This window comes from Chaetura pelagica, unplaced genomic scaffold, assembly GCF_000747805.2.
Source record: "Chaetura pelagica isolate M959 unplaced genomic scaffold, ChaPel_1.0 scaffold164, whole genome shotgun sequence".
Taxonomy (NCBI): Eukaryota; Metazoa; Chordata; class Aves; order Apodiformes; family Apodidae; genus Chaetura; species Chaetura pelagica.
The window spans coordinates 649,181-676,589 of NW_009952971.1; the positions used below are offsets into that span (position 1 = coordinate 649,181).

At 38.1% G+C, this 27,409-nt stretch overlaps 1 protein-coding gene across 1 annotated transcript in view; it reads right to left on the reverse strand.

Moving 5' to 3' along the window:
- Nucleotides 1-27,409, reverse strand: part of ANO5 (anoctamin 5) — a 73,482-nt gene that overhangs the window by 16,115 nt on the left and 29,958 nt on the right. Inside the window, exons 2-8 of the mRNA XM_009995861.1 lie at nt 23,721-23,791; nt 11,827-11,868; nt 10,554-10,667; nt 5,218-5,286; nt 3,764-4,048; nt 3,306-3,419; nt 657-772 (exon numbers count right to left, since the gene is read on the reverse strand). Coding sequence (XP_009994163.1) covers nt 657-772; nt 3,306-3,419; nt 3,764-4,048; nt 5,218-5,286; nt 10,554-10,667; nt 11,827-11,868; nt 23,721-23,791 — 811 coding nt within the window. The remainder of the gene's footprint in view (nt 1-656; nt 773-3,305; nt 3,420-3,763; nt 4,049-5,217; nt 5,287-10,553; nt 10,668-11,826; nt 11,869-23,720; nt 23,792-27,409) is intronic.

Below are 27,409 nucleotides of genomic sequence, written 5' to 3' on the forward strand. Positions count from 1 at the left end.
AAGCTCTAGTTTTAAAATCATTCTTTCCTCTTCCCACAAAATAACATACATGAAGATTTCCTTTTTTTTTGTTGTTTTCCAAGGAGTTATAGAAAATGAAGCTGGGTACGTGGTTAGAACAAGTAATTCATAGATTTACAACCGATTGTGTTACAAATGCAGCAATGGTAACCTGTGAATGAAGTAATGTCTTTGTTGTATCAGATGAACCAAATCAAAGACAACTTAGCTAAGGTTAGTTTAAATATGGGTTTAGTACTAAATTAAGAGTCAAGCTTCAGAAACAGTGTTTTTTCAAGTCTGTCTTGAAATTTCAAAATTTCAAAGCAATCTTTAAAAGTGGTGGCAGATATTGATTATAAAATGCAAGGTATTCTTCATATGTGTTCCTCTAAAGCTGAATTACTTGCAATATACTCGGCCCTGGGAGTGCTGGCTAGATTAAAAGAGGCTTAATTTGAGATAAAGCAGTTTTCCAGTTGCTAGTAAAAACCTGGGTCGTGTCCTCCAAGGACCAAGTGCCTAATTAAGTATCCAATTCTCATTGGATCTTAAAAGTAGCAAAATTTTCCCATTAGGACCAAGCTACAAATGAATGCATGTTCGTACTGCAGTGCAAACCAGGTGAAAACAACCCATCTCAGGCAGTATGTTACCTGATGAGGTCCAAAGGCTGTTCTTTGTAGAACCGCAAGAATCGGGCCCACTCCATGTACAACGTGTATCTCTCGTTGTCACAGTTGGGATCATTTGCCTTCTTCCAGTACTGGCACTGTGAGCAAATCAGAGGACATGCAAAACACCTCAGTGACACTCAAATACTAAATTGAAAGGAACAACCATTACTGATGATACACCCTCCCTTAGATTGTGCCCATTAAACTAATCTGAAACTCAAACTCGGGACTCCATCACTTTCTTTAAGTGTACTCCCTTTTCTAAAAGTAATGTTTTAAGATAATACTCACATCTGTGAGTCTTAGATACTAAGTCAGCCTGTATTGTAACCACATCAAGTTATGTGACACCCGTATGGTGTGGGTACAACGCACTCATTTGCACTGGGAGATCACTGAGCTGAATGGTTTGTACACTGGTGTAGCACATGCAATTACGTAAGTTCAAGCTTCCAGAAAAACACTATTCTACCCAACATCCTTAAAATGCAAACTTAAATCCTTTTCTCTGTACTTTAGTCTCATTGTAAATGGCACAGCCAAAAGCATTTCAGTGAGAGATGTAGAGGACAGACAATACACTTGTTTCCTGCCTGCAGCCACAGCACTATCATGTTCTCTGTGCTGTGGCTTCTTGAGCTGTAAGGCAAGGACATGCAAAATGAAATTCTGACACTAATTAACTTTGCTGGTGTTCATCACTATCATGTAGCTACCTGCCAAATATTAAGAACATTTTGGAACTTCATCTGTTTCCTAGAAATTAAACAGCACAAAATAGCAGCAGTTTCTGATAAATCTTGTAAATTTAATTTTGTATTGTAGAACCACACTTCCAGTAGTTGTTCATCAAAGCTCTGTCTTTAGCATAGAACCACAGAATGGTTTGGGTTTGAAGGGACCTTGAAGCTCATAGAATCATAGAATGGTTAACGATGGAAGGGACCTCGAGGATCACCTAGTTCCAACCCCTCTGCATTGGCAGAGACACTTCCACTACACCACATTGCTCAGGGCCCCATGCCATCTGGCCTTGAACACTTCCAAGGATGAGGCATCCACAACTTCCCTGGGCAACCTGTTCCAGTGTTTCACCACCTTCACAGTAAAGAATTTCTTCCTAATGTCTAACCTAAATCTCCCCTCTTCCAGCTTTAATCCATTACCCCTTGTCCTCTCACTACAAGCCCTTGTAAAAAGTCCCTCCTCAGCTTTCCTGTAGCCCCTTCAGATACTGGCTATAAGGCTGCTACAAAAGTCTCCCCAGAGACTTCTCCAGGCTGAACAAGCCCAACTGTCTCAGCCTGTCTCCATAAGAGAGGTGCTCCAGCCCTTTAGAACTATTTGGCTACATCAAACATTCAGTTTGTGATCTTGGTTTTCCTTTTTGTTTTCCCCTTGAATGTCTCTCAACCACAAAGAAAATCATGGAAAATACTTTCTAAAGTGTTTTCTAAAAGAAATCAAGACATTTAAACAACCTAAAGTTTGCATTTAAAAAATATTTTAGAAGGTTAAATAGTTGTCCTTTAGACAACGATTTTTGAGTCTGTCTTGTGATTTTTGGAATCCTTCCATACAATTTCTTGGCATTTAAGGGTCATTGTACTTATTTAGAAGAAATTCTTCTACAATTGCATTTTATTATCCTTGGTTTTGGTAGTCCCAACAGTATAAAGAACTTCTCAGCCTGAACTAGTCTTCTACAGCCCAGACTCCAATCAGCTAAACTTTGCCCCAAAAACCTAAAGAATACTCATTCATCCATTTCCTTTCCTTTTCTAAGGGAGAAGTAAATATCTAAAAACATTTTAAAAATACAAATCTATATAAATTATTTTAAAATAACTTGTGGTAGAATGCAGAGATAAATAAGCAATTTAAGTTCACTAAAGCCTTGTGACAAATCTAAAATAACAAGGAGAGAATTTAAGATTTAAGCAACATTCAGAAGAAGAAAAAAGAAGTTAAAATAAATAAACCCATCTCTCTCTTGTTTTCTCCAAGGCAATTCAGGGCTAAATTCACATATGCTGTATTAAAATTTAACCCTACAGCAAAACTAAAGAGTAATATTTACAATCCTTACCACACTTCCAGTAGTTGTTGACCAAAGCTCAGTGGGAGATGGACAAGCAACCACCCTACACTGAACTGTAGGGCTCGTGCAACTCATTTGACTTCAGTTCTAACGTGGTATGATCCCAAGAGTATTATTTATGTAACTACAGCATATGTATGTACATACCCTACACACACACTGGATATACACATCTACAGCAGGTACTCATTCCTGGTTACAATCTAATGTACTACTGCATAATCTGTATCATAGACATTACAAGAATATACATAGGAATATACTATGGAGTAAGTCTCTCACAAACTGTGTAACTGACACACAAGTACATCCTAGAAACTCATTCACAGGAAGAAACATTTCAGCAGATAAAAGGCAAATAGTAGTTTGGAAGATGTCATCTGTATTATAAAGCACAATCAATTACTGGGACAAATGGAAGGGTTTCCGTACATTTTCATTTCTGCTAAAAACAGCAAATATCACGGTAGGCAGAGGAGTAGAAACACTGAGAAATGCTCAAGGGAGCAGAAAGCTAAAACACTTACATCATGAAGAGGATATGCAGCTGAATAGGTGCCATTATTTAGCAGTCTCTTAATCCCAAACTTTTTCTTCCCTTCTTCTGTTCCATATGGGCAACGTGTAAGGATATAATTAACCTGAGATTCAAACACAAGAATTTCAGACCTTTCCTGCTTTAAGGCCATTTAACAGAAACCAATAATGGCTTTGCACTGTGTATCATCTGCAAGAACCATATGCAAAAGCAAAAAGTGTTTTTTCAGAAGGCCCTACTGCATATGAGACTGCTGAGGGCACACTTGCCTTGTAGACATCCAGAAGATCCATTCCAACGAACACCATTCCAGATTTCTGAGAAAGGTGCACAGGCACCTCAGCTTCCCTTTATTTACTCACAGATATCAGAGTTTATATACTCCTTCCTTGCATTCATATTCCTATGGGGCTATGTAAATAAAAGTAGACAAATTCACATACGTACTATTCTGTTTCTCATGGATGGTGAGAAGAAAGTGCTCTCATCATTAATGAGGTACAGCTCCTGCTTGTCCTTGCTGAATGGTGCTGTGAAATAATCCGGTTCAGGGTGCATCACCTTCTCAGGAAGCCTGAGTGGGGCCAGCATACAGTCTAGGGGGTTCTCCACCATGGAGGGAATGTCATTTTCCTTGATGGGAACTTTAATATTCAGCACTTCTGCATATGTGATCAGAACCTCCCACGGGGCATGGATCTTCACAAAATAAATCTTGCCATCCTCAGACTCCTAATCCAAGAAAGTTAAATCAGGTAGAGTAAACTGTGTTCCACTGACAGATTAATAAGAAGAGCTGTTATACAGAATTTATTGCCTTTTACATATTTGTGAAAGCTTAAAAAAAAAAAAAAAAAAGGGGGGGGGAATAGGGAGAATTTTGTGTATACAGATATTTGTTTTTAAATGAAAAGCTTATCTGAGTGGTTGATGGTTTATAAAAATAATCTTTGCACTAATAAAAGCTCACAAAGGCTTTTCAAAATACATTAGTCTAGTACACAGAGGCCTGAAAACCCTCATTACACTCTGAGTGCGCTGGAAGCACAAGGGATTGCTGTGCAGGGCTGGCACCCCGCAGGCCACCGTGCTGGACTGCAGAGCTCTCCTTTTTCCTGAAGAGGGCAGCTTTCATACAGCAGAGTGCACAAGAGTCCCCGCAAAAAGCAGTTATCAACCAGAGCTCAGATCTGTTACAGCCTTGCAGTTATGGTTAGGAATAATCTTATCACAGGCCACACCCCGCAGTACATGCTCTTCTAGTTTTCCTCTGCAGACACAGAAGAACAGGGCAATCAAAAGGGTTTTTTTACATATTGCTCAATTAATCCTCGTGGATGTTACAGAGTCTAAACTTTATCAAGAGTTATTTTGCACCTTTGGCAGAAATAAGTGTGCTGACTGAAGAAGTCAGCATCCTGTGTTCTCCAGTTATCAAATAAAACAGTAACACTAATCAAACATCCTCACATGTTACACCAGAGTCCTTCCTCATCAAAATTAAAGTATTGAGTGGACATATGCTAAACTATTCACTGACTTCCAAACATGTTACTAGTTGTTACATGGGATGAAACATAGCTGTTAGCATACTTCCTGTTTATATGGGTTTAAATGAGGTCACAGTTTTTTCAGAACTGCTTTCTTTCTGTTAGGAAACCCAAAGCCATCACTTCCTCCTTAATTAAAATGACTTTCCACAATTCTTATTAACATAGCATACATACATAACTCAAGTAGACAACATTAAGTTTGTTTCACTTAAACTACTTGTACTTCACTGGAATCTGCTAGAAATAATTACAATTTGTCTCGAAGAAACCAAGTGGTAACACATTCATTAGTAATTTGCAGGTCTATTCCTTTGGTCTTAATTTTTCTCTCTATTTTTTTTTTTTTACCTTCTTATCTTCTGTTTCTAGTTCCAAACCAGCCTTTTGCAGATTGCTCTCAAATTCTTTTCTTCTTTCCTTTAGAGAAAGAAACATACTTTATTAACTGATCACTTAGTGATAACTTGACCATGTTTCACTCCTCCTCACTGCCCTGATGACAACCCCTTAGTGCTGTGTGACCTTGGTAAAAGAAAGCAGAACAGAATCAACCAGCTGATGCATACCAGGCCACTTCTAAGTCATAGCCAGCCTAGGGCTGGCAACACATCAGAAATTGCATTGACTAGCAACAGGAAATCTATTTGGTAGGAAAAGGCTCATAAACTGTGCAGTCTTGTTAACAAGAGAAGCCAATGAAGTCATGTGTCTCGAGCATCTCTGACCCTTCAGGAGGGTGGGGTATGTGCTGTGTTATTGTTCAAATTTAGGTGTATTTCTAAGAGAATGTTGAAACTAGATGACAAGAAAAATTCTGGGAGTGTGTGGAAGAGTGATCACCTACGGTAACATCTACTCACCAGTTTAACAATCATGCCTGACACAGATGTTCAGGTATAGATTACAGACAATTCAAACACTATGAGTCACAGTCAACACAACTATAAAACTAGATAGGACCAACAAAGTGAGCTTACATGTGCTTAGCTTGCATCAGGTTGGTGTGGACTTCACACAGAGCTAGATAAACCTGCCTGTGGCAGTGCATGATGGCTGCACGACCTCTGTGGGCTTCTGACTCTTCTTGAACTCTATTTTGCATGACCTCTGTGGGCTTGTTACTCTTCTTGAACTCTGTATTTTGCCGGCTAATTCCCAGGTGGTGTCTTAAGGCAGGACCATCTTCTTCCCCTCCTTCTCTGTAGAATTTTTGCTGAATTAATTTCCTTTTAATTATATAAAAATTGCTGAAGAACTGCCAGAATAACCACAAGTGAACTAAATATTGAGAGCCAGCCTCCTTAGAAAACACTAGCTAAACTATGTGTTCCCTAATGAAAGGTCTTAAAATGACATTTTTCACAGAATCATGGTATTACAGAATGATCTGGGCTGGAAGGAACCTTAAAGATCACCTAGTTAAAAAAATCAACATCATAATTTTCAGGTAATTTCCTTTTCTTGTGTGTCTGTGAGGAACGGGCTGCATTATTTGCATTTCAGTTTGTATAAACTACTCAGATGAGCAAAGAACAGCTTTAATGGCTCTTCAATCTATGCTGAGATGCATTGACAAATTTTCCTGTGCTAGTGGCCTTGCACTTTCATCTCTCACAGCTGATTTTGCTAAAGATTACATTTAAAATTAGACACTGGCATAGATAAACTTCCAAATACGATAAATCCAGAGTACTAGCACATGCTGGGGCAAATGCAATTCCATGCATCTTTAAACTCATCTATCCCACAAACCTGCCTACCTGCACCTGTACAAACATACCTGAGAACTCCTGTCTGCTGACCTGCTGATCTAATAGAGAACAATATAACTAAAAGGTGATTTATGATTACATTTGAACATGCTATATAAAAGCTGACATTCAAGACCAGTATCCAAATATATGTGCTATTCTGGATTACATTTTCTCCAAACAAAGCACACAGGACGTGCATGCTTTCCCCAGCAAAGGCTGGAGGAGAGCCAAGCAAGTCAGCTCAGAGGGTTCTCTGCCAACAGAGCCACCAGCCAGCTCCTCCTCCAGCTGTGCAGCTTCCTAACAGACAGAGCCAAAGTGTCTGGCCTCATCTTACTGATTTTTTCCACACTATGCCCTTAGTGAGATAAACTACAGGGCTCTAATAGACGTTATGCTCTTTTTTACCACTTTGCTCTCTCCCCATAAGCCATCTTCTCTGAAACTCATGTGAATGTACTGTACTTTCCAGTCACTTGAAACAACCATCTTTAAAAGGCAATCAATCTGCTGAAAAAAACCCAACAGTGCTCTCCCTTTTCTTGCCAAATACTGGATTTCTTGATGTTGCCATAAAGGTTTAAAATGGACAAAATGTACCCCTTAGGCAGTCCTATTTTCTTTTAATATGTACTTTTAAGAATGTTCAGCTTCCTATTCCTAACCTAAGACATAACCTGGTACATATATTTGTGACTCCACTGTAGGTGCGACTCTGCTGTCAGAGAGAGAAGAGGGAAGCAACATCACAGTAGTGAAGACCAGTAATAGTGGGCTAATATCCATCCTAACATTTTAAGTACAGTCCTTAAGCCTCTCCAAAGCATCTGTAGAAGACTGAAATCACATCTTTGAGACCACTGTGGCCTATATAGGAGAGAGGCCAGCAAAGGATTCAGCTCTCCAAACTGGCCCCACTGCAGTGCTGCAGGGTCTGCCCACATGGCGTGGGAGAGTGCTTTGTATGCCCTCCAAAGTGCAAGGGACACCAAACACCCTCCTTCTGCAGGTACCAGCCCGACTGCTGGAAAGCAGCATGGAGAGGTTCCCACCTTGGCTCAAGCCCAATTTCCAGCTGCTCCGGCAGAGCTGGGGACACAGTTTCTCCCAGTCAGCAGCTTAACAGGGTGCAGCAGAACAACTGAGAGAAAGCAGAAGTTTCTGTCTGAGATAATGAAAACTGAGCAAGGACTAGGTAAGATTTCTCCGTGCCCCACTGGGGACAGGAGGTCTTTGCTTCCAGTACAAATAGGAACAAGTTACTTTGTATAGAGATCCCAGGAGTTCTAATGCTCCAGAGTTTCCTGTGAAGAAATACACTTACTGACAATAAGGATTATGTCCCGGTCATGCATGAATAATCTGTTACATACTTTTAAAATTTGTATTTATTTTTTCATATACACATTAATCCCATGTATGAGCAGACTATCCCTACTTATCTGCTAGAGGCTTTGAGGAAAAATACAAAGTACTCTGTCACAAAAATGTAATACTAATTTTTGTTTAGCATTGTGGTTAGCATTTAATTAATGTATTTTATAGAAGGCAAGTTCAAAACAGTTTAAGCTGGAAAGTTTCTGGGGAACATCAAAGAACTGAATGCACAAAGCTAAAGGAGAAGCTGAACAGACTGTCTCTTACATCTCTATCAGGGCTATGTTGAAACACAAAGAAGTTATTTACCCCTTTCCTCAAAATGCAGAATAAAGCTGTTTCCTTGAGACAAGGAAACAAAACCGTTTGTCACAACTGTTATTCTCTTCCTGTGAACATTTCTATTCTCAGTTGTGTATTTTGCTGTATCATTGTACTACAGTAAGAGAAAACCACATCTCTGTCCTGTGATTATTGTACCATAGCAAGTACAGGATGTCAGACAAACTCCAAAAGCTGCAGAGCATGACTATGTCAACTGTGTTATGTGCCAACTAATGTGCTAAGAAGTCTGCATTGATTTACAGGCATATTCATTACATAAAGGTCTCTGCTGGACATAAATATAGCACAAATTTAATTTTCTTAGCAGATTGCCCAAGAAATGTGTAAAAACTCACATGCCATCACACTGATATCTTCATGCCTATTCTGCAACTGCAGAGCTAACCTACAGGGCCACAAACCACACACCTTCTTCTGCAGGGCCATAAACTCTTTTGCAGGTAACAGGCACAGGCAGAAACCAAACTTGATGCAGATGTTCTACTCTTTTGCAAGCAAGAGACATTTCTTCTTAAGTGCATATTTTCCTCTAAGAGGAACGTCAATATTAGGTACTAGCTCTTGTGTTCTTCCCCATGTGAATCCTTGTCAATCATCATATCCATGTACATGGCCTCTGGTCTGGCAAAGATTCCTGCTACCTCCATCTATAGAACCAAGGAGAAGGAAACTGCTGCAGACAATATGAGTGAGGGAGTAGCCCTGGCACCTGGCTCGTTTTCCTTCCCACTTGAAATATTGCCTCCATTTCTTCTATGGAAAAATTTCTTTAAAGAGTTGCTTTCACATATTTTGCATATCTTTTTCTTCCCTCTACTCTGATTGGTCTCCCTTCTTTTTTAAATGCATTTTGCTTTATGGTAGAAGGAGGAATCTAGCTAGGACTGCAGCCTGACAGAGTTGGTGCAGGTTTGAAAAAATATGCTTTCAAATATACCTGTGGTACCACAGCTATTAACCTAACCCTGGTCTCCCAAGCAAGTCTCCTGAAGGTGGCTAGCTGGGGAAAGCAGACTGTGAGATGCTTACACTGAGAAAAGCATGGAAGATGATGACAGAGATTTAAGGTATCAAGAACATGATGCAGAAGCTGGATTCTACACTGCATCATATTTGCAGATAGGCAGTGTACATCCTTAATGAAAACAGCTTTTCCTTCACAGAGGAATGCAAGCAGTAAGCAATTTTTTTAATAGCCTAATTGTGCAGCTTTTGTTCAAAGGAAATTATAATTTTTAATTATTAACCACTTTAATATGACAAGAAACAGATTAGAGATGTTCTTTACTTCATAGACCTTTAGTTTTAATCATAATTTTGTCATAAGCCTCCATATAATTAGTTTTCTTCAGAAAGCCTTATATTTCAGAATAATAGGATTACATGGGAATTAAGTATTTTTTGGTTTGTTGGGGGTTTTTTTTGTTTGTTTTATTTTCTTTAAAGAATAAATTTTGGATTTATATATTGGAAAGACTAGTTTGCATATGTAACCTCTCCTGGGTCAGAAAGCAGGCAGGAAGTTCAGGGATGACCACTGACCAGGATTTTAGAGAAAGCCTGTACTCACGTCCTGTTACACAGGAGGTCTCTTACCAAATCCACTTTCAATATACTTCTAGAAGAATGTACATATGTAAAGAGCAAGTCCACCACAGGGAAGAACTCAAAGAGGAGCTTTGAATTTCTTTTGCTCAGAGTATATTAAAAAAATAAGCCTTGAAAGCCTGGATTGCACAGATTCTTGGATCTAAGGGTCCATTTCTGATCCAATTAAAGTCAAAGGTTGGAAAAAAAAGTTAGATACATCTCATTTGTATAATGCTTTGCTTATTTTGAAGAAACCGCCTTCATTTAACTATTTACAGATACAATTTCACAACAGTCACAGCTAACTATAAGGCTGGTAAATGAAGAAAGCAAAATAATCTGGATTACTTGGCAGTGATTGTATAATATATTGACTGGCCTTAGTAATGGAGAGCAACCAATTCAATAAATAAAGCCCCAAGAATCGAATAAAATTTGGTCCTAATGCACAACAGTAAATTACACAGACATTTCAGTATATGGAATAGTTTTTTACACAGCTATTGAATTGTTAGCTAAGTCCAGCTCCAGTTGAGGGTAGTGATTTGAAAGGCTTAGTCATTGATAATCAGCCTATCATACACAAAAATTAAATGAACCTTGAAAAGACAAACTTACCAACTTTTTTTCCCATTCCTTATTAAGATCATCCACATAGGAGAGAACAAAATCAATTCTCCTGACACCATCCCTGAAGAAAATAGAATCTTTGCTCTGATGTCTTTTATCAATCTGTGGAAGACACAGGCATACGATCAAAAACCAAGCATTGATGTTCTAAAATGTAACAGAAGACAAAGAAGTTCCCCAAAATTGCCTCAATTCCTCAGTTTCTTCATAGCTAAAGACACACTTGCACAAGTTAAAGCAAGGGCTATATCCAGCTACAGTAATTTCAAAATTAACTGCTTATATATGCAAACACCACATGACAAAATAAATGGTATGTGAAGAGAAAATACATGTTAGTGTAGCGATACTTGTGAACAATGATGCCATTTATTCTTTCACAGTCTATACAGGGTGTCATAAACAATGAAGACCAGTGCTATTTGACAGCATGTAGTTTTCCTGCAGTTAGTCAAAAGCCAGTAGGGCACAGTTCACTGCCTTGAAGCAGGCTGCAAAAAGGAAATTCCATGCATGTTCTTCTCTGTAGTAAGATTCACTAAACCAACCACGACAGAGAAATATATCCCAGCAATGACTACATATAAAAATGCACACAAACAATACAGAGGTTACATTTCAAAATGGAGTATTTACTCTCTTGGGGAAGGAAAAATATAATGAAACATATGAATGCAACAGGACAGTTAGTATTCTAATTGATCTATTAAAGGTAATCTTTTTATTTATGAACAAGCCAGAATTTTGGTAACAACATTAATCTTTTTCACTTATTAGGCTAATTAATGTTAAGCAAATAAAGACTATTACTTCACTCTCCTAGGGAAGTTCATGTAGTATTAGGTAATATTATTTATTATCAGATCAATATTCAGCTCTACTAAATTGTTTAGAAGACAGAGGTTCATACAGCAACGTGCTCTCCACAGAAGCTAATACCCTGGCCTAAATTTAACTCCACAGTAAGGAAGGCTGGTGTTTGCTTTTTAACCACACTCATCAGTAAAATTGTATCTACACAGGACTGAACTGGGTTTTCATTTTCTTAGAGTAGGAACAAAAAGGAGTAACTCAGAGGGATATGCCTCTGTCTTCTCCCTCTTAAGCCATGCAAGGATGCTGGTGAAAAATAGTCTGTGCCTTCTCAGAGAACTTTATAACTGTGAACCTTGCTCCCAGTTAACAAAAGGCATCACACAGTGAAGCATGTTATTACTGCAGCCATCCAAGCCACTTGCAATATCATTCATCACTGTTTTACCCTGAGACGTCGCTTCAGGAACAGATTATATCTCCTTCCACGCTGCCGGAATAAGCAACAAGTAGTTAGCAAACCCACTGCTCCTCTCCAAGACCCAAACCCAATCCTTCAAGCACGTACCCCCCATCTAAAGTTAGCAAAAAATACATGTCCTTAAAAAATCCAAGAGAAGCCTCCAACTATTTGAAAAACATGAGCACCCACTAACGTTATGAGTATGGTATCTTTTTTTTACTGAAGGCAAAGCTCTGGTGGCATCCATTTTGATAATAAACTTGGGTGATTTAAAAGAATGACTCCTATAATGCTAATTTATATCATTTGGATACTTAAGCAGATTTTTAAAATGAACAATAAGAAAATATGTTTGAATATAATGTAAAGGTAACAAACCAAGCACTGGCTAAGGAATAGTGCAGGCATGTTTCTGTTACTGGTTGGACTTGCTGGGACATAAAAAGATGAAGGGCAACCATGCCATTCCTGAGCTGACAAATTATAAACAATAATATTTGCATACTTCAGGACTTGCATTTATCTTCAAATATGCTCACATTTAATAAAAAAAGGAATACATAAAAATCTCTATTGTTCCTTAGTGTTGCACATCTTTATGTGTCTTCATTAGACACACAGGTAACTGAAACCAGGTACCAGCCTAGTTGGACCATTATGGAGAATTCCTATATTCCTAAAGCCTTTGGGGAGCTACAAGACATTGTGTTGCAAATCAAAGTTAATACAAAAAGGCTAAAATAAATTATTTCCTGAAAATGCTGCAATCCTCTCTTTGCCTTCCCTCTTTGGTAATTCTGTTGTGTTTTGTTGGTGGTTATTTTGGATTGTTTGTTTTGTTTTTTGTTATTTTTCTTCTTAAGAAGTATTACAGCAGTTCAATTAAAGTAGATGACTCTGTAAGACTGAAACCAGGATAGCTACCTTAGAAAATGCTTTTGCTTCCAAATGCAGTACATAATGATATACAAGTTTAGAGTCTCATAAAAATCATTAATCCAAAAGAAGAAAAGAAACAGCATCTTCCTATCCTACTCTGTGCTTACAGGTTGTTTCTTCTTGTAAATATAATTGTGGCTACAGGCACATTGTGATTGTTTAGATGTTAATTTCATAAAACTAACACAGTGCAGACAACCACACCAACATTGCATAGCACCAACAGTACTGCAATTCTTCAGCATTACAGTGAGTGAATCCCAAAGTGAATTCTAACAACTTACAATGTCGGGAATCAGCCTAAAAACAGACCATCCCAACCACTAATTTAAAAAAACAGTAGCACACACATTGTCTTAATGAACTAACAAAACCTGTATCCATATATGGGAAAAAAGAATCAATAAATAATATTTACTTGAAAAAAAGCTTCTGCCAAAGGAGTATCCCAAATTATTTGGGTTGCATAGTTCTAACTAGATTATTCCATACAATTGAAGCAATACTTTATCTTTAGTGCCATCAAAGTATGCTAATTTTCTAAGCAGAATCCTGCTCAGCCATTGAAGGTCTGACTATCAATTGAAGATGACGCAGCAGTCATTGCTGGATTGGCTTGGAGAAAGAGAATACTTATCATTTCCCTCTCCTTCTGTACACAGGACTATTCATCATGGATAGTGACAGACGTACTTATTAAACCCATAAATTTTTCCTTTCCATTTTGCTGCATTTGGATTTCACAAGAAGAACAAGATCAGTCTTGCATATTCGTTCAATTCTGTGCATACATGTGACTTTACAGGTTTAAGATATATAAAGCGTTAGAATTTGCATTGGTTGCATCAGTGAAACAGAACATTATGGATTAGTACATCTGTGTCCTTAATAGCTTTTTCCAGAACTGTTTTCAAATTAATTGATCTTAGACAACCTGCAGTTATTAAATGAAGTTACACCTCATCAGATCAGATATTCCGTGGTGTAGCTTCTGGATTACAAGTAACCAAATTAAAGCTTCCCAGTGCAGCACAGATAGTGAGCAGAAGGTCTTGAAAAACTGAGTAATACCTGTCCTGGTTTGAGCCAGGATGAAGCAAATTTTTCTTTTTACTGAATTTTTTTTTCCTTCAGTAAGTTTTCTTGTAGCTAGCAACAGTGTGTTCTGCTAGGCTGATAAGACAGTGGAATGTTTTTCTAACTACTGAGGCTTCAAGGCTGCACCTGCACTCTGCCGGCTCAGACACTATGGGGAGATCTGTGACCCCCCCGTAGGAGGCTGAGTTAGACAGACAGCAAAATTGGCCAAAGATATTCCATTCCATATATCTACGTAAGCTCAGAGGAAGGTCAGAGATCACAGAAGACAACTTCCTTCCTTCTTTTTCTCCCCTTCTCTTCCGTCCATGGCCGGTGTCCGGGGAGGACTCTGTTCATCCATCACCGTCGATCCTCAGGCTTGATCTCTCGTGACCCCCATAACTCTCTGCTTTCTCCAGCAGCAGCTCCGGGATTCCTCGGGACTCTTCCCAGTTCAGGGAAGTGCTGTGGGAGTTGCTGGGGTGGGGGGAGGCGAGAGGCTTTTGCCCATTCCTGAACATATCTGTACATAATTGTATATATTTTCTTGTATGATTCATTAGTGTTTTAATTAAAGCTGTGTAGTTTAGTTTTCAATCCAGCCAAGTCTCTCTCTTTTTCTCTCTCTCCTTCCCTACCTGGGTTGGGGGGAGGGGGGATCGAGAGCATTGTTGTCGGACCTGAGTCAAACTGTGACAATACCCCATGAGACATTACAGAAGTGATGGGGCCCAGAGGCATTTGGTGAAAAATCAAGAGGCAACAGCCACAAGTTGCAATAAGGAAAATTTCTACTGCATGTGAGGGTGTGGTTGAACAGGTAGAACAGGTTGCCCCGAGAGACTGTGCAATTTCCATCCTCAGAGATTGACCAAGTAAGGCCCTGACTGTGCAACCTGATCTGAGTTTGAAGTCATCTTTGGCCAAGAGAACCTCCAGAGGACCCTTACAATCCAGGTCACTGCATGATTCTATGAAATGGTGTTACTACAAGTGTTCAGCATTTACCAGTGCTTCCAAAAAGTTTAATAAGTTCATCAGATAAAAACGTAAAAAAACACTTTTTCAAAACCAAATACTGCCCCCTTGTTCTCCTGTATCAACTTCCACATTTTAATAGTCTAATTATCTTAATAAGAACTGAGGGATTTTATAGTCTGCGGACAGGTGTGCTAATTGAACACTGTAATGATCTACCATGAGAGGTAAATTTCCATATGGTTGCTTAAATTCAAACTAACTGGATTGATACAGAATTATATTAATATTTCTAGATACCCCATAATCAATCATTTCTGTCTAGCCATCCAGTAGAGGTCAGGGTATTGGACCATGTATAACCGAACAACATTCCAAATCCCTGGACTTGTGATCCTCACCTTAGACATGAACTAAAGCCCTGCAGTAGGAAATCGTGACTCAAACAGGACAGGTTACAGGACAGACCAAGATGTCAGCATGAAAATGAACAAAGCACAGCTCAAGATGAAGGGTATAACACCCCATGTTCAGTTCTGCCCAAACAGGCCTGGGTGAAGCCTGCAAATGCTGGCTGGTGGTCACACGCTATGTCCAAATCCATCAAAACTCTCCAGCACTGCTAAATACTTGCTGAGCAGGCCATGGACACTGGGCTCCCTCAGGTGCCTCAGATACACTTCTCCAGGGCCAAGGCAAACAAGGCTGCCACCACAAACAGGAGAGGGGAAAGCAAGCTGCTGGATGTGGCATCAACCACTAAACACTGTAACAGAAACTGCTTCAGTTAAATCACTTTGTATGGAAGCTGAAGAGTCTGTGGTAAACACCTCATGGCCCTGCTCACCCACCAAAGCAGGCAGATACGTGACCATGGTCAGTACAATCTGTGAGCTCTTAGTGGGCTAAGGGTATCACACTGGAAAAGGAAGTATATTTTGCAGGTTATATCTGAACAATTTCATCCTGTATATTTTCACAGGGCTCAGAGCAATTTCTATTTCTGGTCATCCACCTAACACATAAACATGCAATGAAATTTATTTCCGAATGCAAAAAGCTCCTGGAAATGCATTCCCACAACATGAAAACTTACACAGACTCTACTGAAAATAAAAAAGGCAAATTCCTGGTTTATGCAGAATAATCTCAATTCCCATTATACCAGAGATCCTCATTGCATGAAGTTCTCCAATATTTTTCCTGGGAGGAATCCACGCAACTGAAGTGCTTACCCACTTCAAAGAAGTGTATTAAAACACTCTTAGCACCACACATCCAAAATTCGAGTTATGCTTCATGCAGGCTACAGAACTTGCATACAAATATAACCTTTCCCATTCAAAGAAACACAAAGCCCCATGTAATTTAGCTAAAACTTGCAAGCTACTTTTTGCACCTTTACCACACTCGTTTTGAAACAGATTAAAATATGAAAGCTTGAAAACATGCATTTCAAAGCAGTTTAAGACACCAAGATAGTTGCACTAAAATCTAAATGCACAGAAAAAGCCTCTCTGGATAAAAGAACACGTTAAACAGAACAGAACCAAGGGAAATAAAAAATATGCTAAGACAGCATATATGTTAATGTAAGACACCAAAGCCCAATGTAAGCAAGCAGACAGTTTTAATACACAGCATGTACTTTAGTTATCTTAAATTAATTTCTGTAATTTTATCTTCATAAAAGAATGATGGCTTTTGTAGGTTTTCTAATATATTTCACAATTTATACAATTATCTTGTCTATGAATTTCAATACAAGGATGTTTTGAGCTTTTCCTTAGTATTTGCTACATTAAGAAAAAAAAAAAAAAAAGGCAATGCATTTCAAATGCTGTCAGTGTTTGTTTCTTGCTGTTTGGAACATTTTAAAGTACCATGCTGACTCACAGAGCCCTCAGATACCATGATGAAAAGGAATCCCAAGTTTGTTAATAACACCATAGTCAGAATATAACCTACATCCCATCAAACCAAAACAATGATAAAAAAGCAAACTTTCCAGTTTACTCCACCAATACTTTTCAATTTTGTCTATTACCCTTTTGATTTCCTTGAAATTATAATTTAAGCCATTATTAGGAATAAACACAACAAAACATTCATTTTTATATGCTAGAAGGATGGCTTCCTTGAAACTGGAAAATTTTCTGGTGAGGGACATTTTGGCATATGGCAGTAGAAGACGCCACACAAATTCATGCAAGGAAGCATGAATATTGGTCACTGCTTACCACTTGATGTTCAGGGATGAGTAAAGTAGTCTCAGTGCTGTTTAGGCCCTGCCAGTGGCATCACAGGAAAAACATAATGTTGTTAGCAATGATGCAAAGGATGCTTTAAAATAAAAGGCTATTTCAGAAGAAACAGAGTAGCTTCTGGTTTAAGTTGCTGAAAAGCTATTTTGAGTGATAGCTGGATTTTCAGTCCACACAGAGTTTAAACCACCCTCTGCTTCCTCAGGTGAGCTGGATCTCTAGCCTGCACCACTGACTTTCATATGCCACACACTGGTTTTTAATTATTAACAACTTTTATTAAAAGCTAGGCAATATTCCTCAGCACTTCCATTATAAAAAATAAACAGCTTAGCACAGATTTCCATTTACAAGCTGATAAAGAACAACTTTTAATAGTAGGGCTTTTTTTATTTTATTTTAATATCAAAGAGAAAGAACATAGAGAGCACAAGACAGGCTGTGCTTGCATTCAGAACAAACGTGACGCCCCTCGGTTATTTTCTCAATGCAAACTGAAATTATATCATGTGCACTGAACAAAAACAAATACAAGGAAACAAATCACTAATCTCATAGTGTAGACAAGGCAAACTGGTGTCAGTAATTGTAGTTGTTCTGCCTAATGAGACTAGTGAAGGCTTCCAGTTCTGATCCATGCCTGGTGAGGCCCTACCCTTTTTTTTATTGTACAAGATCTAGGTGCTCCTTCTTCTCCTGGATGTCAGCCTGGAGGGCACTGCAATGTCCTCAGGTCAAATTCCACAAAGGGTTGACAGCAACACTGACAGCAGAGGACTCTGCAAAGATCAGCTACCCTACAAAGATGTGTCCCTAAACTATCTGGGAGTCCTGACTCACAACTGTGGGATTGCATGAGCAAGGGATTTTGAGACCAGGTTTCGCTGTTGGAATGAATAATGGTTTGCAATACCTAAGCTGTTTTGCAGTATCTAATTCTGTTAGTCTATAATTCCTTATACTTTTGTTTTGCTTTTGAAATCAAATCACAGGCAGGTTTAAGTGGTGTGAGTGCATTATGAAAATATGACAGTTCTCAGTGGATTTACATTAAATTTCAACAGAAGCAGAAAAGTAACTTCATTTCATTATTGTCTCATTTATTCGTTTAGAGTTCTAATATTTCAGAAAGGATATTCCCCAAAATTCAATATTCATAAAGTAATGTCGATGTTTTTTGAAATTAGAAATCAATATCTTTCACTTTTTTTACTATTTTACTTCAGAGAAACTGCGCAGGTCTGTTCCTGTGGTTCTGTGAAACTATTGTGCTATTTTTGTAGCTGTTTAATCTCAAATAATACATACACACATCTATACATCCTTTCTTCATGATGCTATCTCAGGGTATATGCTTATCTAAACAAGATAAAAATGTGCTTTTCAGAATTCTGTCAAAGAAACTCTCAAAGATAGATCCAGATTTTGGCAAAGAAGCCACATGAGAAACTGCACAACTCTGACCACCTGCACTTCTGCTCTTACCCTAAGATGGCATGGTCTGGCTTTAGAAGTCTAATCCTCACAGCACTGACACTACTGGAAAAACCTGCACTATTTCTAGAGAACTAAGGGCTGAGACACTGAGGTGGAAAGTTTTTCTTCAACTGCTCCACAATTAGATGTAAATCTGAGTTTTAGCCACCCACCCACTGGTCCTCACACGCAGCCCACACTGCTTCAATCCTAGATAAAATTGTTAATATGTTTAGTGAAACACTAAGCTGTGAGATGAAGGGGCACACAGCTGGCAAGAGTCCCTTCTACATTCCTATGCATTTTGTGAAATGCCTTCCTGTTAATCTTGGAAACTCATCCTGCTCTCAATACAACTCTCTGAGATTCATTAGTGCAACTTACAGGGGTTATCTACTGTAGAATTGGTGATTAAACCTTCTCCTGCACATTTAAAGTGGAAGAACTCTTGTAGAGAGACACACTTTCTCATTCTATACCAAAATCTATGTACAGCATAAAGGGGCTCCAATCTTGGTAACACATGACCCCCATAATAAGAACCAACCAGTGCTTTCAGGAATACTCAAATAGTCCAACTTTGTTGAGATGAACACCAAGAACAGAGAAGGTTGGCAGTGGGGTTAGGATGGTCCTTTATACTTGGGAATCTACTCACTCTCCTAAGTCCTTTTAATGCACTCTCTGCCCAAAACATCCCTTAGACTGTGTTATGCAGTTACGCTTGAAAGTGTAACTGTGTTACACTTCTGTGTTTCCTTCTAGACTTTGAAAGTGATTTGATCTGTCTTCACAGTATTAATAATGTTATTTTATGTTTCTTTCTACTTGAAAACCCACCAGTGTGACTTGAAAAATGAAAAAGAATGAAAAGTAGTGGACATTATGAAGGTGTTTCTTCAGGAAAAAATAAAAATAAAATAAAAATCTAATCATTTGGAACACCTGCAGTACCTGCTGTTCTCAGAAAAAAAATAATTTGTCATCTCACTAATTTTTGTAAAATGCATTGCTTTAATACATTTGATGGAGCTCTGCCAATTCACTTCTGCTAACCTAGCTTCAGTAAAACACAGGCTGTTCTCAGATTTTCTCATAATCAAGTTACAATATGGAAAATCCTGATTAACAGTTTTTAGTGAGCATTTCACTAGTGTGAAATTAGCAGAAAAGGTGAAATTTTCATATAGAAATGTGCAAAATCAATTCCTACCTTCTCAGGAAGGCAGGATGGGGCAGAACCCTGCAGCTTTACTCTGAGAGCAGTGCAGCCACCTGCCTTTTATGAGGGTGAGAATCTCAGGGTCCACATACATACAAAGAAAACATTTTCAGGTACTTTGTATTTCTTAACTGCAACAGCAGGCAGTCTGCTACATACACCTCTTACAAATGTCACTGAACAGCAAACTAGTGATTCAGTCTTCCACAAAATCTGTACTGATTTTAAAATTATCCCACTTGAACGGCCTAAAATTTTACTACCAGAAAATTTGATACAAATTAAATTTTGTAGCCTTCCAGTCTTGAATTATTTAACTGACCTTCTCTCTGCGTAAGAATAGGAACCGTATTTGTTAGTAGGTCTCATAGTCATTTACTTTGTAACTTGAACAGCTAATGATAATGCTCAGGTGCACTGAGCCATCAAAACAGAACCATGCCATTATCTATTTTTCTAGTGCTCTCTCTCCACAGAGGAAGCACAGATCTAAAGCACAGAGGAAAAAGATTCTCAGGTTTAATTTAATTAATTTTCTAATTTGCCTGAAAAGACTTTCAGAGGCATTTATGTATTTCTTGGAATAGAAACACCATAAAGGCTGATTCAGGTAAATGCTACAGAGTATATATCTATTATTATATGATATTATGTATTATATGATACGAATATATACATTCATATATAGAGAGAGAGACAAAACATACTGTCTATACACTCACTTAGGACAGTTGCCTGTCCCTAACTGAAGTGGTTGTCTCTGAACTACTAATTTAACACTGACATAATTTGAAGTAGTCCCCATTGCAATGCCTATCTGAAAATATCTTTATCATATGCTTTTTGTCCAACTCTCTGAAGTCTCTCTTTTAACTTGCTGAAAACATCATCTTGCCTCCCTGCATGACAAAGTATCTAGAAATGATTCATATTATAAGGCTTTTAATATGAAAAGATGTTGAACTTCAAGCAATCTTGGTTCTTTTGTTCTTGTGGGAGATTAAAATAAAAATAAAAAATAAGGAAACTCAAAAAGAAGCAGATAAAAAAAAAAAAAGAACAGGGTGAAACAGACAAGATGCAGCAGATAAGGGCACAAACAAAATAATGAGGAAGGATCAAATGCACCATTCATTGGAGACTCAATTGCTTTTTGAGAATTGGACTTCATCTGACTTCCGTATATACACTGTTCCGTATATATACATGCTGTTTTTCACCTTTTGTTTTACTTGCATCATTCCTTATGTCCAACTGACATATTCCTTTACAAATGACAAAAGAAAAAAAATACCACTGAATTATGGGATAGGAAGCATCTCCATATTTGAATCTAGATTTCTTCTGTACCCTCCCCTGTTGCTAAATCAATGATAAGGCCTCAGCTTTTTCTCCCTGCTGCTGAACAGAAGGACAATATTACTGTAAGTTACATTTCTTCTCTTCCACGATAAGACAGCCTGAACATAATGAAGTTGTGACCTGAATGTAAATTCATTTAACTCCTTCCCAATGGTCTTTTTATGAATAAATTCCATTTCTGTTTTAAAATTACCTGACTTAAATTGTTTTAAGACTTCCAAGTAGTGTCCAATTGCAGGAACAAAGAAGAGAAGTATGGGGTTAAGTAACAAGAAAATTATGAACATATCACCCGAGTAAAATTATAAAATAGAGAAAAGTGCTGTCTGTCAAAAACAACCCAAACCAAATCATGTTGACCTGAGCTCAGAAGGGTCTTGGTGAAAAAAGGAGAAACTATGGTTTGACTTTCTTTTGTCCTGGGACAGATGAGTCTGTTTAATTCCTATGGGAACGTATCAAGGATGTCAAAAGGCAGCCTAGCAAAGAACTGAAGGAAAATAAATTCTTCCAGTTTATAAGAAAACTGAAGTTGTGACAGCACATGAAGATAAAGGATTAGCATTGTATGAAAAAAAATAAATAAATAAAAAATCAGAGCTATCTTACTGTTGGAATGAATTAATGGAAAAATTTAAAGGATGGACTTAACCTGAATATCTAGGACATTAATCATCAAGAACTAAGCCTGTCATGGCTGGTAAGAGTGTGAAACTGGGCAAGAAGATTAACTCTGTAACTTTATGTCTGTCTAAAGCATAGAAAGCAAAAATCAGACACATGAAACTATTAGGACACATGGAGTAGGATCACAAAATGCACAGAAAAATACTAAGTTGAATGAAAGCTTGCATCAGATAACTGTCTGACCTGGAGAAATAAAGCACCTAAAGCCAAATAAGCCATCTGTTCTTAGAGGGAGAGAGAAAAATAATGAAACAACCTGAGACATCAAGTTAACTATGGATTAATATGGCTAATATGACAATACTTGGTGCTATTTAAGAAGAAACTATGAAGAAAAATAATTATGTAAGGACCATGCATAAGCAGAAAACAAGAGAAAAGGCAGCATGAAGTTACCAAGAACATTTTTCAGAGGGTAGCCAGTTAAATTTTTCATAAGACAACCTCCCAGACATGAAAGTGCTGAAGATCAAAGCCTCCATTTCTATCCCACTATGAATCTTTCACCCTTCAAAATTCAAATCTGATGTCTCTACATACACGACACATATGTTGCACCCCTTCTCTCATGTTCACTTCCTTTTCCTATGTCCTAAGTCATGAAGTGAATTCTTTCAGGCTTTGGTGAAATAGGTCATCTCCACTTTTCCAGAGACACTCAAAATGAACTCAGAATTTGCTTCAGACTCTGATGCTTATCACAGGATGATGATTCATACACTATAATTTAAGATTGCATCTGCCCAAGGTTCAGTGAAGTTTTTGATATGGCTGTTCAATGAAAATGTTCCTGGAGGAAAGGATTACTACAGCTTATAGAACAGATTAAGAAAGCAGAAGGGTTAACATACCCTCCTTTCTTAAGATGAAACAAGTAAATTTATGAAAACATTTATATTACAAGGCTGCATATGCTAGCAAGATAAAGATCTGTGTCATATAGGAAGCAGTTCTGAGTTCTGCCTTCACAAGACCATCTCCAAATTTGTCTCTGAGACATAGGGGAGGACATGTTTCACTCTTAAGAAGTTCAGAAGAACAACTTGTTTTCCAACACCTCAATTCAACGTATATACTTTCTGATCAGTGCTCATGGCCAGTAGGAAACTCTGCCTTGACAAAGCAATTATTTATTTTCCTCTCTGAAACTCTTCCTACCTCCCTTTAAGGATAAAATAACCATAATAAAGAAATAAGACCATAGAAATTAAAATAAAATACCCATTTCAAGAATGTATATTTTCATTATTCTTTTTTAATCTGTTTCTTAACTGAATGCTAACCATGAGCTATTGTGTACTGTACATATTTAGCAATGAGGTAGGGTGGAAAAATGAATATTAGATGGTGCTATTTGGATTGCACGTATTGCAAGGAAGAGGCATTCTTATAAATCAAATCTTCACTGACTTTCTCATAAATCTTGCTGTCAAAATGTTCCTAGAGCAGAGGAAAACCAGAGTGCCTTGATCTCCCTATTGAGCCAGCAACATAATACACAGCATAAAACAAAGTGTTGGGTTTGTGCAGAAGCATTATGTTTTTCCAATTGCCAAAACATTAAATGATGGTGTGATTTCCATTTCCAGACTGATCCTGCAAACACTGTTAAGTTCATACTGTTTTCTGCTACTACTGTGTTGTAGTGCTGACACTTGTCACTCTTACAAGACTCCATGAGTACCAGTGTTACTATCATGGTTTTGGTCCTTCAGAACACTAGATGAACAGAATGTTTACATGGATTTAAAAAAGAGGTATAAAACAACTTAGAAGAAATATTATTTTAAAAACTAATTCCATCTTTCACAACAACTGTTCCTCTTCCTTCCTGCCAATAGTATGTTAACACCACTTGTGCTGGGCCTTACCTCAGAGCTGCTTGGGGCTTCTGATCCTGATGCTGAAATAGTTTCACATAAAGGTCCATTGAGTTCTTCCCCTAAGGAACATTGAAAGAAAGATGCACATAAATACATTCCTTATTTTAAAATATGATTGTATCTGAAAATGAAACAAACCTTGAAGGCATGAAACTATGAACAAGCAAAAGCGGGAAAATAATACTCAGCTATATAAAATCTTACAGAACGATTCTCTGAAGGGGAAGAAATGCTGGGAGATACAATATACTCAGTCTGTATTACCTGGTTGTAACCTTGAAGTCACAGAAACACATTTTTAACTGTGACAAACAAAGTCAGCACCACATATTTTCCTTGTCTCAAATGTCTGCTAGCTTACTGGCTGTGAGGGTCAGAGCTCTGCAGCTTTGGTTATGAAAGTTCAATTATCTCTGGGGTTGCTTGCTAGAAAATTAATTAGTTTTTCTGTTGCAAAGAGATTAATGGTGCATAGCTCCAAAATTACAGATGCCCACATAATGGGGATATGATGACAAGATCAAGAATAGCAATAACAAATTAAATTACCAAGTTTTTTGTTATTTAAAAATAAATAAATTCATTCATTTCAACAGCAGTTTTGAACTCTGAGATGACCTTCCCAAAAATATAGTCAGTCCATCAAGGACATTTTTATTTAAATGTTAGCATTATAAGAAAAAATCACTTTTACTATTTTTAGATCCCTAAATCACAGAGATGTTGGCTGGGTTTGTGGCTCTGAACATCCTCTGTTACCAATTACCTCTGGAGAGCAATACAGAGGCCATCAGCTAGGCTCCTGCTCCAAGAAGATCTTGTAAACAATCTCTGCTGATGAGACAGAGACCAGTCTCCTAAATCAGGCATCTAAATAACTCCACCACCAGTGGAAGCAGCTTAGAAAACAGCCCATCACAGCTTAGAGCAGGCATCTAATAAAGTTGCCTCTTTCTTCTGAAAAAAATAATAATAACATTTATAATACTTCTTTCTCCACCACACAGCAAAGAGTGTTGCTGTGCAGAGCTCAGACAGGACAAGCTGACTAACAACTACAGTTAGATTATTCCTACCAGTAAACCAAACAGGTTGGTTTTTTTCCATAACCATTTTCTATAACCTGCAAATATTTGATGTCAAAGTGGCAGGATATAAACTGGCTCTTCGGAAATCTGTAATAAGCTACTTAGATACAGCTTGAGAGTTTTGCTTTCCTGTAATTGTTTTCTTAGTCTAAGTTCACTTACATAAAACAGTCTCTGTAATTTATAACTGTATATAGGATGTGATGAGAAACTAGGCAATGGTATTAACAGTATTTAACATATAACTAGTAAGTTTTTGAATGCTAAGACATTCAGAGTTGTTGCATGTTATTTTGCTAAAGCAAGTTATGCCTGCAAAACCTGTATTAGATTATACAATTTGAACACTTAGGTTCTAGAAAGGTATATGTATATGCTGATACAAATTTGGAGAATAGTATTAAGCCACCTCTAAAAAGTTAGCATTAAAGTAAATAATTTGGGATCATTCTTCCTACCTAAGTATATCATAACATGCTAGAGGGACTATGCTCAAAGACAGGCCACCAAACACAGGAAAGGTTTGCAGGAGCAGCTTCAGCACAGAACTGAATTCACTTCACCTCCCAACGCAGCACAAGCGTTCAACATGGATGAGAAACAAATGGCACATCATGGGAGAATATTATACGAACACAGAAGTCTTGACTCAAAAACAACTATCAAAATACTCAGATTAACTTGCTTGAAAAACTGCTTCTACACGAATATTCCTAAGTAGAGGTTCTACCTCAATTCAGGGCTGGCTCTCAGCATATGCCAATTTGGCAGCTGCCCAGGACACTAGATGGCTGCCTGATGGAAGAAAGGGAAGATAATCAGCACGCTCTGCTGCCTACAGCCCTGGGAAGCAGGTGGCTGTTGCAGCTTTGGCCAAAGGTATGGAGCTCAGGGCCCAAGAACAAAAAGCTCAACCATTTCACACAACAAAATCAATGGCAGGAGCAACTTGGCACCTTGTCCCTGGAGCGGTAACATTCAATTTTCCTAGACTGCTGAGGGGACTTGAAGTGATTCCTATAAGAGTCTTGGCATCTGTTGTTTCGGTTTTTTTATTAACCTTTCTGTTGTTGTGATAGTCTAACCTCAGGAACAAGCACAATTCAGGAGTTCTAAATTTAAATGCTCTCCCAATACCATAGATCATTACTTAGGCAACTTGTGGAAGGCAATCCTCTTTGTATCTCTGATCCAGAGGAATAAAACCCAATAACCCTTGAGTAGAACACAGGGTGGCAAAAAGATAAAGCACAACATGTATTAGGTGAGAAGTACAACCTACTTAATACATTCACTCCTTGAAAAACACATAAGCAGGTTCCTGAGCAGGGGCAGTACAAGAAACGCACATCCAAGTCATGTAGGAAAGTATAAGGGATCCACAGCCCAGAACTCCAACAAGCACCAGGAATGGAGATGCCCAGATAGTTCTTAACCAAGAAAGTTGCCCATGGATGGACTAAGAATTGACTTGTAAATTACACTGCAAAAAGCCTGGCTCATAAGTGATATCAACAACTCGGAAATGTCTATCTGATTTCCAGGAGGCTCTCAGCAGAAAAAAAAAAACAAAGGACAGAAGACACACAGAGAAGGGGGGCAGGTGTGATGCTGGGCAGTACAATACCTTTTGACCGCAATGGCTTGAACTTGGTGAGAACAGCAATGTCATCTTTAAAAGGAAAAAAACACTTCAGTAAGAGCCAGAAGAAAAATCCTCTTTTAACATGAACCCATTTAATAATTCTCCTCTATCCTTTACAATACAGCCAATTCTTATCCAACAGAAGAATAAACCTGAGACTGTGACCTAGACTGAAAGCATGGAGCAGGTTCCTCTTGAAACACCAACATTCACCTTTTTGTCCAGGGACCTTATTCAGCAACACAAACAAGGATGCCATCTTCCTGTATCTGAAGCAGGGATGATGATAAGAGTTTCTGCTAGCCAAGAAAATACCTTTAAAATTCCTCAAGAAATTACAACTTCATATGTAAAGACAGGAGTAAACCAATAATACTCTGTTAAAACCACTGTATTTGAGGGAACAGGCTTGTTCTTCAACACTACATGCTCTAGTGTACATAAACACTAGAAACCTCTGCAGACCAAGAAGAATAAATGAGGATATCTACTAAACAGAAGAGGCCCTTCAACACAAAATCTTTTTGTACAAATTGCAGTCACTCCTTACAAATTCGAAGTTCAATCCCACAAACACACTCTGACTATCAGAACCCATGCAAATTGTTTCAGACTTATATAATTGTAATATTTATTCAAATTATTGGCCTCTCTTGGCCATGCACACATGTCCTAGTTGAAATAAATACCCCCTTCCCCATGTAACTGCTGTCTCCAACAGTCTTAAGAATTCTGAACACAACTATTTTTAACTCCTTAGACATGTGTTTTGGGAGTTTGCACAAATAAGTGAGCTTCACGTGGCCTGTAATTTTGCAGTATTCACATCTGCTGCCCTGAACTACACCCTACTGCTGGGAAACCTACTTAGAAACTTCAGCCTGCCACCCCTCAGAATTAAAGACCATTTCTGCTTCAATTACACACCCAAATGATCAGATCAA